This window comes from Sceloporus occidentalis, unplaced genomic scaffold (assembly GCF_023333645.1).
Source record: "Sceloporus occidentalis isolate IW3139 unplaced genomic scaffold, rSceOcc1.0.p SCAF_478, whole genome shotgun sequence".
NCBI classification, from domain to species: domain Eukaryota; kingdom Metazoa; phylum Chordata; class Lepidosauria; order Squamata; family Phrynosomatidae; genus Sceloporus; species Sceloporus occidentalis.
This window is the reverse complement of record NW_028317458.1, coordinates 38,694-52,351: the sequence shown is the minus strand read 5'-3', so window position 1 is coordinate 52,351 and position 13,658 is coordinate 38,694. Positions and strand designations below refer to the sequence as shown.

The following is a 13,658-nucleotide window of genomic DNA, read 5'->3' as shown; positions in this document are numbered from 1 at the left end:
ACTGAGCTGACATAGCGAGATAAGATTGGACACATCGAGCCACACAAAGACCTGGGCGATCAGGAAAATAAGGATAGGAAACGGTCGTCGAATTAGATTTTGTTCTACGAAACACAGAGACTGAAACACCCTCAGGAGAAAAAGAAAAGGAAGTGACATCGAAAGCACGAACGTCAGACACCCGTCGGAAAGAGACGACACACAAAAGGAGAGTCGTTTTAGCAGAAAGCTGGCGAAAGGACAAACTATCGTCCCCGAAGTGGCCACGGCTGCAGGAAGGCGTCCACCGCCGAAGACAGTGGGTCCGGAAGCCAACTAAAGAATGCGTCGGTCTGGCGATTCGCCCTGGCCGCGAACAGGTCCAGATGGAGTGGACCTCGACAAAGGTGGAGGGAGTGGAACACGCCCAGGAGAAGACACGAGTTGCTCACGTCCCTCCAATACCGGGAGAACCAATCTGCCACGAGATTTTCCTTTCCGGGCAAATACTCTGCTCAGATGGACAAATAATTGTACAGGCAATACTGATCAAGCTCCTTGGTGAGCTCCGTGAGAAGCCTGGATCTGGAGCCCCCTAGCCTGTTGATGTAGCGAACGGCGGAGACGTTGTCCATGCGCAGAACTAGAGAACAATGAGCAATGCCATTCATGAAACTGCGAACCACGAAGGAGCCAGTGATGAGCTCCAAATAATTGATATGGAGATTGTGTTCCTCCGTGGTCCATGGACCCCCGGTAGCCACGTCTCCACAAACTGTCCCCCAACCAGACCGACTTGCGTCGGAGTCTAGTACAAAAGACTTGACCCGAAAATGGCACGGCCGTTCCACGCGTCCATGTGCACCAACCACCAATGGAGTTCTAACCGAGCCTCGTCCGACAAGGAGATCATTGAGTCGTAGGAGGCCGACTCGCGAAGGTGCCACATCTTCAGACACTGGAGGGCTCTGTAGTGGAGCGGGCCCAGGAAGATGGCCTGAATGGACGCCGATGATGGCCTGAATGGACGGCGAGGTTCCTGAGCGAGACCAGGCCACAACGAAGGAGCTTGCGGATCTCCTTCTTTATAACCAGGACCTTGTCGCGGGGCAATCTGAGGACCGACGCCACTGAGTCCACCGAGAAACCGAGGAATTGAGTGTTTTGCGTCGGGACCAAGACCGTCTTGGCCTCGTTGATAACAAAACCCAAGTCCTGAAGAAGATGGACCGCGAGGTAAGTATCGCGTCAAGGAGACTGAGCTGAGCCATGAGGAGGACGTCCGGGTAAATGATGGAGCGGATACCTCCCGCCCGAAGGAACTCCATGACCGGCTTCAGAAGTTTGGTGAAGCACCACAGAGCGGAACTGAGGCCGAAAGGGAGGCAAGTGAATTGCCAGAGGCGGCCCTGCCAGCGAAATTGCAGGAACCTCCGATCGCCGCGATGGACTGGGACTGTGAGGTACGCGTCCTTGAGGTCGAGGCGAGAGAACCAATCGTTCTCCCTGAGAAGGTCGCGGAGGAGATGTATACCCTCCATTTTGAAATGTCGGTACACAACATACCGATTGAGAGAATTCCCCGGATTTCTTGCGTACCAAGAAGATGTTGCTGAGAAAACAAGGAGGGGAGTACGCCCGTTCTATGGCGCCCTTGGCACGGGAAAGCCTGGGAAGTGGAGGGGGAAAGCTCTGACGAGGAGGGTAAAGAAACTCTAGCCGGAAACCCTCCACGGTTTGCAGGACCCAAGGATCCGACGTGAGGCGTGGCCAAACATGGAAAAAACGGACGAGACGACCCGCGTCAGGAATATGGGGAAGAACAGAAAACAGTCTTACCTGAGGCTGATCTTCCTCGGGTAGACGAATATCCTCTGCCTCTGGTGCCACCTCTGGAGAATGGGAGCCGGAACTAGGACCGATAAGAGGTGGAGGCGTCCAGAAATTGGGGTCTAGCGACAAATGAGGCCGATCTGCTGGTGGCACGACCCCGCTGCCAGCCAGCTCTGGAGTAAAAACGACTCCCCGTACGGAAAACACGCCTCATGTTGGTTTGGGCCTTGGTGAGAGAGGTGAAGAGATTCACATGCTGACTAAGGTCTTTAATGAACTTTTTGCAGAAGAGTAAACCCTTGGATGCCAGCTTGGCATCCAGCTTGAATAAAGCTGCCTTGCGTCGCTCCGAGGAGATAGCGCAATTGGCGTTGCCCAACAGACATAGGGCTCTCTGGGTCCAGTCACGGACCAGCTGAGGATCCAGAGGAGAGCCGTCTGTAATGGCTTCGTCTGCCATCTGGAAGACTTGAGTCAGGGGGCCTGCGACATCCAAGAGTTTATCTTGTGCCGAGCGCAAACCCAGTTCAATGCCCTAACAAGGCTCCTTTCCGTTCTTAGTGAGGAATGTTACAAAATTCTGGTCAAACTCAGGGGTATTGAGGACTTTATCCCGGACGGTAGGTCGAGGGCACTCAGAGCGGAGGCGTTGTCGGACCTCCTTATCCAGGGGACGATGGAGCCAAAACCTCAGAAACTCAGCAATATGGGCCGAAGGTGTCCACTCGGGGGAGCGAGGGTGGCGCAGGCTTCTGGGATCGAACAACGGAGTGCCGTCGGTCACTTCAAAAGGTTGATCCGGTGCGTTGGACGGGTTGAATGGGATCTTGGGGGGTTCGGGAGCGAAGTCCTGAGCCCGGGCAGGGGAGGCCACACCAGAGGAACCTGCGCAGTATTCATCCTCCTGGATGAATACTGCGAGTAGTCGGTGAGGTCCTCAGTTAGGGAGACCATGGGAAGGACCGAACTGTGCACCTTTTTCAGCGGGGCCCTTTCCTGAAGGGGAGGGCGCCTCGTCCCTGGTACGCTTGTGCAAGGCCGTAGTGCCCGCAGGAGAAGCTGAACCGCCAGCGTCTGAATCTTCAACTCTGGTAGGAGAGATGAGAGGTTGAGCCGTGCAAGAAGATTGGAGCTCCTCTAGGGTGGCAGGAAGAGACGCAGCCAGGGCGGAGTGGAGCCAGGCCTGGACGGCGGCAGGAAGTAGATTCTGGGAATCATCTGCCATTTCACTCCAAATGTGTCTATATGAAAGAACACAGAATAACGGGTTGAATAAACAAAAGGCCCTAATACTGGGCAAAAACGGGGATCACCCAAATAATCAGAAGCAAGGGAGGAGGGGGTCACCCCTAACAACAAGGGTCATGCACCCGGAAGCGTGTCCCAAGAACAGGGGTTCACCTGTTTGGCGGCAGCAGGGGGTTCACCCTGAGTAGCAAGAGGTAGGGGTTCACCCTAAGGAGTAAGTGGCAGGGTTTCAGCCAGGCCAGAAGGGGTCATCCACAATGTAATCCAGAATGTAGAGGTATATATATATGTAGGCAGTGTAACACAGAGACAACTGCAGAAGGGGTTCACCCACACTGAAAAGATATGGTAACACTTTAACAATAAGATTTAGCCTAATCATGAAAGGAAAAAACTAAGTGTTTAAAGGAAAAAACAACCTAAAGAAAACAAGGGGGGGTTCGACCTAAGGCAGACCAGGCGCCAACTGGTGTCAAAATGCGCGGAGGTGAATGCACGTGGAGGACCGCGAGGTCACGGGGCAACCGATATGAGAATTAGACAAAAATGTAACAAAAATACAATAAAATAGAATAATAAAATAAAAAAGGACAAGCCAGTAATCGAAATAAGAATATAAAAGAAATATATAAGAATGTATATATAGGTATATATATGTATAATGGAATGTTCTCACCTGGAGGTTAAGCAGCAAAGAAAGAGTTTCAGGATGTCAAGGCTTTTATAGACTGTTCCTATGTTCTGATTGGTTGCAATGGGGGTCATACGCAATTGCGGCATTGAAGGGGTTAATTGAGCAAAAGAGGGGGGTAGGGGTTAAATGAGCAAGGGAGGGGGTGGGGGCTGGTCTCCACACTCATGTGAAGACCAAAGAACCCTGTCTTCCTGACTCCGTAGACCGGAGATTGCAGGGACGAGTCTCTGATCAGTCCTACAGGAATTTTTTCTTAATATCAGTGGAGGCTAGAATAGTCTTTAAATTGCCGCTTTTCTTACAAATTATACGGCTTTTATTGGGTAGGATTTTATAGAGAATAGGGTCATTTTGAATCATATGCCAATGTTTATCCAAAATATTCTTAATACCAGGAACATGGTATGAAAAAGTAGTGATGAATCCCAAACTAAAAATATAATTACATGAGTAATAGTAGAACCATTGATTTTATCTATCTTAAATTTTTTTTGTTTTAAAGGTCGTTTAACTTGATGAATAAACTTCTCTCCTTTCATTTTTGTGACCTCCCGAAATGCTCTCATCACTAGGTTATTATCATAACCCTTTTCCAAAAATCTGTCTCTAATAATTCCTCCTTGTATGTCAAAGCCTTCTAATCTTGTACAATTTTTTCTGATACATATAAATTGACCTTTAGGTATATTTTTTTCATGACAACTGTTTGCTCGCAGGTAAGTATTTTTATCTACTGGTTTAAAATACGTTGTGGTTCTAAAACTTTTACTTCCCATATCAATAAAGACAGAAAGACCTAAAAAATTTATTGTTTGGTTACTCACTTCATGTGAAAAAAATCAGACCAAGAGAATTCTTATTAAGGTCTGAAAAAAAATTGTTCTCAACACTACCTTTCCAAAGGATAAATAGATCATCAATGTAGCATTTATACAGGTGAAGATTTGCATGGCGATGGGCACCAAAATGTTCTTTCGCTTCCAATCTGTCAAAAAAAGATTTGCATAACTGGGGGCATTTCGCCCGTTTCGGGTGCCCATCGCCGTGCCAAATACCTGTAAAAAGAGGGGGCGTGGCCTGCTCGCGACCAAGATGGACGGTTGAACCCGGAGCTCCGCGGCGTCTGGTCCAAATTTTGCTTCAGTTAAGCTCCTACCACCACTATGGGCAAACATAACAAATCCAGCAGTACCCCGAAACCTTCGGGATCCAAGGAAAAGAGGTTGCTTACCTCCTTCTTTCACGCAACGTCCGATCAGGACTCTCCGTGATTCCTGCGCTAGGCCGCCATCTCCTGTTCTACTAAGTTTTTAAACACATCAAGATATATCCCTTTATCAAAAGTAGGGTTAAAATTTGAAACAGGCTTCCTATTTGTCTGTAATCTTATAATTTACCATTTTCATTTGATAAACTATTCAAATAAATTAAATGAGCAAGATCTTGGGAATCTACAACCTTGTCAGGTTCACCGGTCAGTATAGACTCAGAATTAGTATCAACATGTTCTCTCTTAAAAAAATCTTTTTACAGCTAGCTTCCTAACAAATTTGTTGAAATCAATAATCAAATCAACCTTATTTAGCTGTCTGCAGGGGCCACATTTCAAGCCCTTAACTAGAAGAGTAACTTGGCTGACCGTTAGGGTGTGTTTTGACAGTTGTAGATTCCCAAGTTTCGAAGATTTTCTAAGGTGCAATTCTGGATCTTTTTATTGTGTCTCTTGATATGGGCTTGACGTCTTCCCCGGAATCGATGTCTGACCATTGGTCTGTCTCGTATTCAGAGACCGATGAGAAGAATCTTTATTCTGGACTCTTAGTTTTTATCAAAGCCCTTGATTTTTTGCTCGGACCTACTATGCTAATTTTTAAAAAAATCTTTTTTTTTTCTTCTTTTGAGGGATATATATCTGAAGAAGAAAAGGGGAAGTATCTAGGATATTTTACCCTTTTAGGTGTGTGCTTTCTACTTTTTGTAAATCTGAAGTTGCATGTGAGACAATTGTGGAGTTTGTTGGTTATAGCAGCCCTCACTATATTATTGTACAAGTGACATGTATTTCCTGACCTTACAATTATACTTCTGCTTATAAGCACCCATTCCTATATTTTTACATTATTTTAAGATGGCTATAGATTTTTTTTATATATGATATATTGTATTGGATTTATAAACTGCCACGTGCTTATTTTGTATATTGCTTTTATCGTTTTTTTTTTTGTTTTTTTTTATTTAGCAGACTGATGAAGAAGATGAAGTAGAGGTATGACTGACAAATGTTTGGTATTTGGGGTGAATCAAATACTAACATTCTTAATATTTTTGCAGGGCTTGATTTACATTTCAGGTACCCAAAAAGCATTGCTTACCTGTCCTTTAATAATAAATGTAAAACGATAAAAAGGCTTCCATCACTGAGCATAATTGTAAAATGGGAAGGTCACCCAAGTGAAAGTTGATTGAAAATCAGGAGAACTTGGTCAAAAAAAGCAAAAAACCAACAGTATTTGTTAGAGACCCCTTTGCTTTCCACACTGACCCTGACATGTGGAGCATAAGGTGCATACCTAGTGGCAAATCTGGCCCTATGATTTACACTGTTTGACGAAAACTAAATGTTGCATATGTTTCTGATTATCAAATAATCATCTAATGTGTCTGCTGCTGTTTACTGACTTGTTAGAACAATTATAGTCAGCATGTGTCAATGTACATAATAATCTAATCTAACTGCATTTATGAAATTCACTAACACATTTCTAAGGAAAACTTGTGTTTGTGTGTTTCTTTCATAGTTTACAGTTTCATATTAGGTGCACAGGCACCAACCACATTGAAAAAACTTATGGCTAACATGTTCATGGGAAATAATATAATGTATTTTTTATTATTTATCATAACATTACCTAAAAAGGCACCAACAATGCGAGGTACTGGTTAATTAAAGTGAATCTGTTAGTTTCCCTATTTGTATATTTTACAATTTACACTGTGTAAACATATATAACTGTGTTTATACATTGAAATCAGCAATATACACATATTTAAAAGCTTGGGGGCAGACACCTAATTTCCAATTAGTCTGCCGCTTCTGCTGGCAGGCTGTTCCACGTATCACCCGGCCCTCTCGAAATTTTCTTCACGTTACTCTACAGCTTGGCCGTATGATAAGTCTTGTATGTTTTTATGTATTCACTGTGCTGGGTCTTGTATGTACAGGTTACATTTGTTGTGTATTTCTGGCAGTATGCACTTTTGCCAGGGGCGGATAAGAGCTGGCGGTAAATCCTTTGTGCACTGGGCCCCCGTTCTCTCGCTGGGCCCTTTTTTGTTCATTATTGGTGCATGTTATTTAGGATAAGTGCTCAGGTCACGTGGTTTGTGTATGTATATTTGTTGCTTTTGGTCTTCGAGTACTTTCTGTTATAGGTCTTTTTACCTAGTCGCCTTTAAGCAGTTACCCAGCGGATCGCCTCCTCAGGTACTGTTATTTCCTCTTGTTGCTAATTCAGGTGCTCAATGTTGGCCTCTGCTGGGAGGTGGTTCCACGTATCAACCGTCCTGCTCAAAATTTTTCTTCACGTTACTCTACACGATTACAGCTTGGCCGTGTGATAAGTCTTGTATGTTTTATGTTTTTACTGTGCTGCGTGTTATTTAGGATAAGTGTCCAGGTCACGTGGTTTGTTGCTCTTGGTCTTCCAGTACTTTCTGCTCAACCAGTCGCCTCTTAAGCAGTCATCGAGGGGACCGCCTCCTCAGGTACTGTTTTTTCCTCTTGTTGCTAATTGAGGTACTCGGTTTTATCTCACTGTCTGCTTTCCCATTCCTATAATGTAAGGACCCGGGTCCGTGGTCAGACGGCTATCAGGACCCAGAGCGCCCAAAGATGGAGTTCAGGAGTTATTGCACAGTGGCAGAGTAGGACAGGGCCTGATGCAGGGCGACCGCACTCTCCAGGGTGTTGAGCACCTAGGGTTGTGCAGCTACGTACCAGCGCCCTGACATATCTGCGGATGTTATCCAGTTCAAAACAAAGTAATGACCTGCAGGCACCCTGGAGCAGGTATGATAAATAACAGAACATAGAAATGGGCAGGATGCTGCAGGCTGGGACTAGGGAAGCTAAGCAGAGTACAGGAGAAACATAGCAAGCAATGGGGACATAGTAAGGAACAGGGAGACCAGGCAAGAAACATAACCAGACAAGATATACATAATACAGGGCACTACATGGAACAAGACAAGGAATACTCAAGGTCAGACGTGAACAAGACAGGACACCCGTCTACCGGGGATTCAAGACAGGACACCCCTCTACCAGGGATACAAGACAGGACACCCCTACACCGGGGATACAAGACAGGACACCCCTCTACTGGGGATACAAGACAGGACATCCCTCTACCGGGGATACAAGACAGGACCTCACAGACTGACACAGATAAATACAGGAACTAGCCTAGGACTATATGATAACTATTGGAGATTCCGTCACATCTTATGGCCATAGTATGCTTAGCCCACCACTGCGCCAAAGTACTCCAATGACGGTGGGTCCTAACACTAAAACCTGCCTATAGAGGTACTAAACAAACTAAACATGAAACCCAAACACATATCAGAGAGACATAACTGTAGACTGCAGACTGGGACAAACAGAACACACAGGTGGGGCACACCTTATAAAGAAAATAGAGAAAACACAAAGAGCAAGACTGGAATCAAGGAATCAGAGGTACAGTACAGAGCATAGGGAAATCCAGGAATGGATTACTGCAAAGGAAGAACTATAGCAAGGACTAGGGACACTGTAGCAAGGACTAGGGACACTGTAGCAAGGACTAGGGACACTGTAGCAAGGACTAGGCAAACTAAAGACATACAGCTCCGCAGCCCAGATGGGGCCTGACATATAATTAGATTGCCGGCAGGTCAGTTCCTGTCGTTACAACCGGGCCCACCCCCGGGCAACCGGCAATATTCTCTATTACCGAGACCTCGTTACGTCACCGCATAGGTAGTCAGCCTCCTTGAACTAGGCAGTTGCCCCCCCCCCCCCCGGGAATCTCCCCTCCTCGTTTGGAGGCTATATTCTCTATTACCGAGACCTCGTTACATCACCGCATAGGTAGTCAGCCTCCTTGAACTTAGTAGTTGCCCCCCCCCGAAGCAATCTCCCCTCCTCGTTTGGAGGTTACGCCCCTCAAGCTAGTAATTCGTACCTCACTATTAGTATATTAGGCCTCCCCTCTACATTTTCATCCCGCTCCATCGCAGAGCTCGATTAGATAGTTAGTTCAGATTTAGGTCCGGGGTATCTGTCCAGGTACCTTCGCATAGACATGTCATTCCTATACGATCATGAGGATAGGTCTGACATTCCCCGTTCACTCGCTCCTGGGTCAGACTGTCCACCTCTAACTATGTTACTATGTATGTTACCTCACATTGCCTCCGTGCTCAGACTTTTCTGTGCATTTTGTAGCATATATTGTTCTCCCTGAGGAAGGCTTTGCGGTCTTCTATGGGCTTTTCTCTGAAGCTTCTGCATTTCAGAAGAGGATATGGCTTCCTGTGCAGGGGACACAGTCTGCTAGGATCCTTGTCTTTGTCCTCTGTGCCAGAGGAGGTTGAAGGCCTGTAGAAGGAATCTGTAGAGGAAACATTAGTTTTATGAACTACCACTGGCCCTTCATGGTGCTTGAGGCCAGAAGGAGTGGCACATGTTCATGGGTGTAAAATCAAAGCTGGGATCATTTCTAATTTTTGCTTGCTGTTTTACAAAGTCCACAAACACACTGAAGGGAGGGGATGATACATTGTGAGTTTCTTTATATTTAGAGCCACGTGTGACCCATCATTCCTGGAGGTTGTAGGGAAGCTTTTGGACTATAGGGTTTACACCCCTGGCTGTATCAAGGAATGTAAGTCCCAACAAGTCTCCTGCTTTGGCCACCTGCAGTTCCATTAGCAGGTCACTTAGTTCTCTGAGTTTCTAATAATTCTTACAAGCTATTCTAGGGAAGTCATCAATTCTTTTCAATAATGCATTTTCTATGGCCTCTACTGAGCCATAGCACTCGTCAAGTCTGTCCCAGATAATTTTAAGGCCTGTCTCTGGGTAATTTATGTTAATAGCTCTGATTCGTTTAGCATGTTCAGCAGACTCATTTCCAAGCCATTTTACTAGGAGATCTAACTCCTCACTGCATGACAAATCTAAGTCTGAACTTTACAAGTCCTTTAATAATTAGCTCACGCCATGAAAGAAACTTGGCAAGAGAGTGTGGTGTATGGTCATACCTATTAGGAATCTCTGACTTAGGCTAGCAGGTGCCATACCGTTTTGATCTGGAAGATGTTTCTGTATGCTGGAATGGAGGCTGGGTTCCTTGATGAGCAGAGAAGTTGTTGTGGGCAGTGTCACAATGCTCTGTATTCTCCTGCTTGCTGCGCTGCACTTGAAAGCTGGTTACCTGTTGCTTTGTATGGTATCTGTGGCTTGTCTTTCTGATGACATCCTTTGTTTCCTGTGCAGGCTGAAGGTCGCCAATTAGTCTGGAGTGTTGATAGACCTAATCCATTGTACGTTGTAGTTAATCTTGGTGGTCCCTTTCTGGACCGAGTACGTTGCTGCATCTGCTGTACTCACTGTTGGGGTATGCAGCTGCTTCTAGGGCAGGGGTGTCCAAGTTTTTTCTGCAGTGGGCCACTTCATCAGAATTGTATACGTGCGAGGGCCGCGCTCATTTTCACTTTAATAAAATATGCAGATTAAAATAAAGTAAATGACACAAAACCTTTACTTTTCCTCTCACTGATTTCTGGGCCTAGAAAGTTTTGGGACTACAAATTCAGGATTCTGGATAAGTAAAAATAAATAGTTCTATTTATCCTAGGGATACACCGAAATGAAAATTCTGGACCAAAACCGAAAATTTAGGGTTCACTTAGCCGAAACCCGAAAACGACCCCCCACACCGTTAAAAATAATAAAAAATCCCACACTTTTAATAAAAGTAAGTTACACACCAAAATTGTACACAAAATGTAATAACAATGTTAATATATATATATTGTTAACAGCAATCTCAGGCATACTCAGATTCCAGCATGTACTGGTTGGCTGGTGATTGCTGTCAACAATCATATATAAATTAGTATTGTATTTTTTTTGTCCAATTTTGGTGTGTTAACCACACTTTTATTAAAAGTAAGTAGCACACCACAATTGGACAAAAAAATTCAACAATATGACTTGGCATGATAGGAGTGTGATTGCTAACAGCAATCACACTCCTTTTATACCTAGGCAACCACTAAATGGTGGAACCTAGGCATGATGGGACTGTTAGCAATCACACTCCTATCATGCCAAGTCAGCCAGTACATGCTGGTACAGGGTGGCTGTAAATGATGTGCAAACCCCATACTGCTGGCAGCATCAATATACAAGGGGGGGAGCTAGCCAGGTTTCAGCATGTACTGGCTGACTTGGCATGATAGGAGTGTGATTGCTAACAGCAATCACAGTCCCATCTTGCCTAGGTTCCAGCACTTACACATCCATGCTATCACACACACACTCATTCATTCATATACTCATTAATTCACAGATTCATTCCCTCAATTATGCATACTCATTCAAACACCCTCCCCACCCCTTACCTGCACTGCAGCTCTCTGGATGCCGCTCACAGACTTCAGCAAGGGGCGCAGCCTCCCTCTGCATTCTCTTGTACTGCACAGAGGAAGCAGGACTGGAGCAGAGTCATGCGATATCACGTGAACTCTGCAGGGTCCCGCTTCCTCTGTGCAGTACAAAAGACCCTCCCACAGGTAAGTAGCAGGGCGGCGGAATCTTGTGATCGCGGTTGCCCTGGCTGCCGATCTCTCGGCACCTCGAGGTGCCGCGGGCCGCATTTGGCCGCCCCTGTTCTAGGGCATCTGCTTCAGCTATGGCCGCTGCCACTTCCTTCTCTACTGCCAGCTTCTCTAGGTTAACTTCCAGAAGGGCTCTCTCTTTTTTTATTGACTTCCTGTTCTGCGAAAGCAGCGCGCGCCCTTGCAGCTTCAGCCTTTGCACGAGCAATGACGGCTGCATTGCTTACAAATGATTTATTAGAGCCACCTACTTGGGACCTTGTCTTGTATGATGAAGACGACTGGCTTCGTGACATTTTTGACTGTTTAGAGGTCATAGGTTGTCGTTTGCAGGTAGCTGCGTTGACAGTTGTGAGCCTCTGTATAGTCTGTGGCTCTCATCCACTTCCTGTTCACAACATCGTTTTACTGTCTTGTCTCCACTACACGTACCCCCGGGGTCTATGTGGAGCTCAACAGGCAGCTAAACACCCTCCTACAAGTCAATCAATGAGACTAGGTTGAAGTCTGTAGCTTTATTAACCAGCCGTAGGGATGGGGTAAAACCGAGGGAAAAACTGAATGATACAAACTGTAAGACTACAGAATACATAAAGATAATACACCATTACAATAATACAGTTGACAAAGCATATTACCAAGTGTGATAGGCCATGTGTAAGTAAGCCAGCCTGCAAACTATCTAAAAGGCAGCTGACTATTAATACAGAAATATAACAAATATAACATAAATGTTTTGATTGTAACTGTTACTTGAAAAATATTTTACTCATCTATAAAAGCTAATGAAGAAAAAACGCTAGATAGATTCTACTATTTGTCCTGAGTTCTGGTAATTCTTCTCCCCATGTGCTATTTCGGGTATCTTTGAAGCCGGCCAATGCAATTTACCCCATCAAACCATATATTTTTAAAAACTAGACACCCCAGGGTAATTCAAATTCCATGCACTAATTCTACCACCAATCTTTGTCAAACTTTGTGGTAGTTATATTTTTACATTTTTTTTTACACACGTTTTACTTCAGGTATGAATTATGAGGTATATATATATCCTGTATATGTCACTGTCATAAAACACCCCAATATGTGTTCAGCAACATATCCTGAGTACAGTAATACCCCACATGAATGGGCCCCCCGGGCTGTTTGGCTGCAAAAGGGCCACATTTAGGGCATGCGCATTTTGCAATGTTAAACTTTGACATTTGGTGATCCACTGTCCATGCCCTATTTGGTACATCTTTGATCTTGGCCATTTCAGTGTGCCCTATAAAACCATATATTTTTGAGAACTAGACACCCCCAGGGTATTTCAAATGCTGGTATTTTAACTCTATGCATGCACACATTTTACCTCCAAAATGTTTTAAAAGTTTGCAGTAGTATTTTTTTGTGTGTTTTTCCCCACGCACATACTTTAGGTATGAATTTACAGCTCCTGGTATATGGTCACACAACATCCCAATATGTGTTCAGCAACATCTCCTGAGTACAGTGATACCCCACATGCATGGGTTTTTCAGGGGGCTAAAAGGCCACATTTGGGGCATGTGCATTTTTCAAATTGGAAATTAGACATGTGGTCATCCTTCCCCCTGGTGTTAATTGGGACATTGTTGAACCCAGCCAATTCAATTTACCACATCAAATCATACATTTTTTTAAAGTAGACACCCCATGGGTATTTAACATGCCAATATTTTAACTCTTTCCATGAGAGAATTGTTTTAAGCGAAAACTAATTTTAGGACTTGCTCATAAAAATATTTATATATATTGTGACAGAAAGCAGGGGATAATAATGGAGGGAGTGTATATATCCCCTTATATTTTGCAGGGTGGTTACCCTCAGTAGTTTTTTTACCAGCCCCAGGGAGATGTCTGGAATTATTGGATGTCTGTTAATTGTGTATTTTGGGTTCCTGGGGTGGAGCACCTGGAGAGTAGGGCGGGCCAGTGCGCCACTCCACAGTTTGTGAGCAGCTGAAGAACAGCAGTGGGAATCCAGACT

At 44.9% G+C, this 13,658-nt stretch overlaps 1 protein-coding gene across 1 annotated transcript in view; it reads left to right on the top strand.

The window, feature by feature from the left end:
• LOC149271645 (FH1/FH2 domain-containing protein 3-like) overlaps nucleotides 1-13,658 on the top strand; it is a gene marked incomplete at its 5' end in the record, with an annotated part of 193,457 nt that overhangs the window by 167,338 nt on the left and 12,461 nt on the right. Inside the window, one exon of the mRNA XM_089507243.1 lies at nucleotides 5,997-6,020. Within this exon, the coding sequence (XP_089363369.1) occupies nucleotides 5,997-6,020 (24 nt within the window). The remainder of the gene's footprint in view (nucleotides 1-5,996; nucleotides 6,021-13,658) is intronic.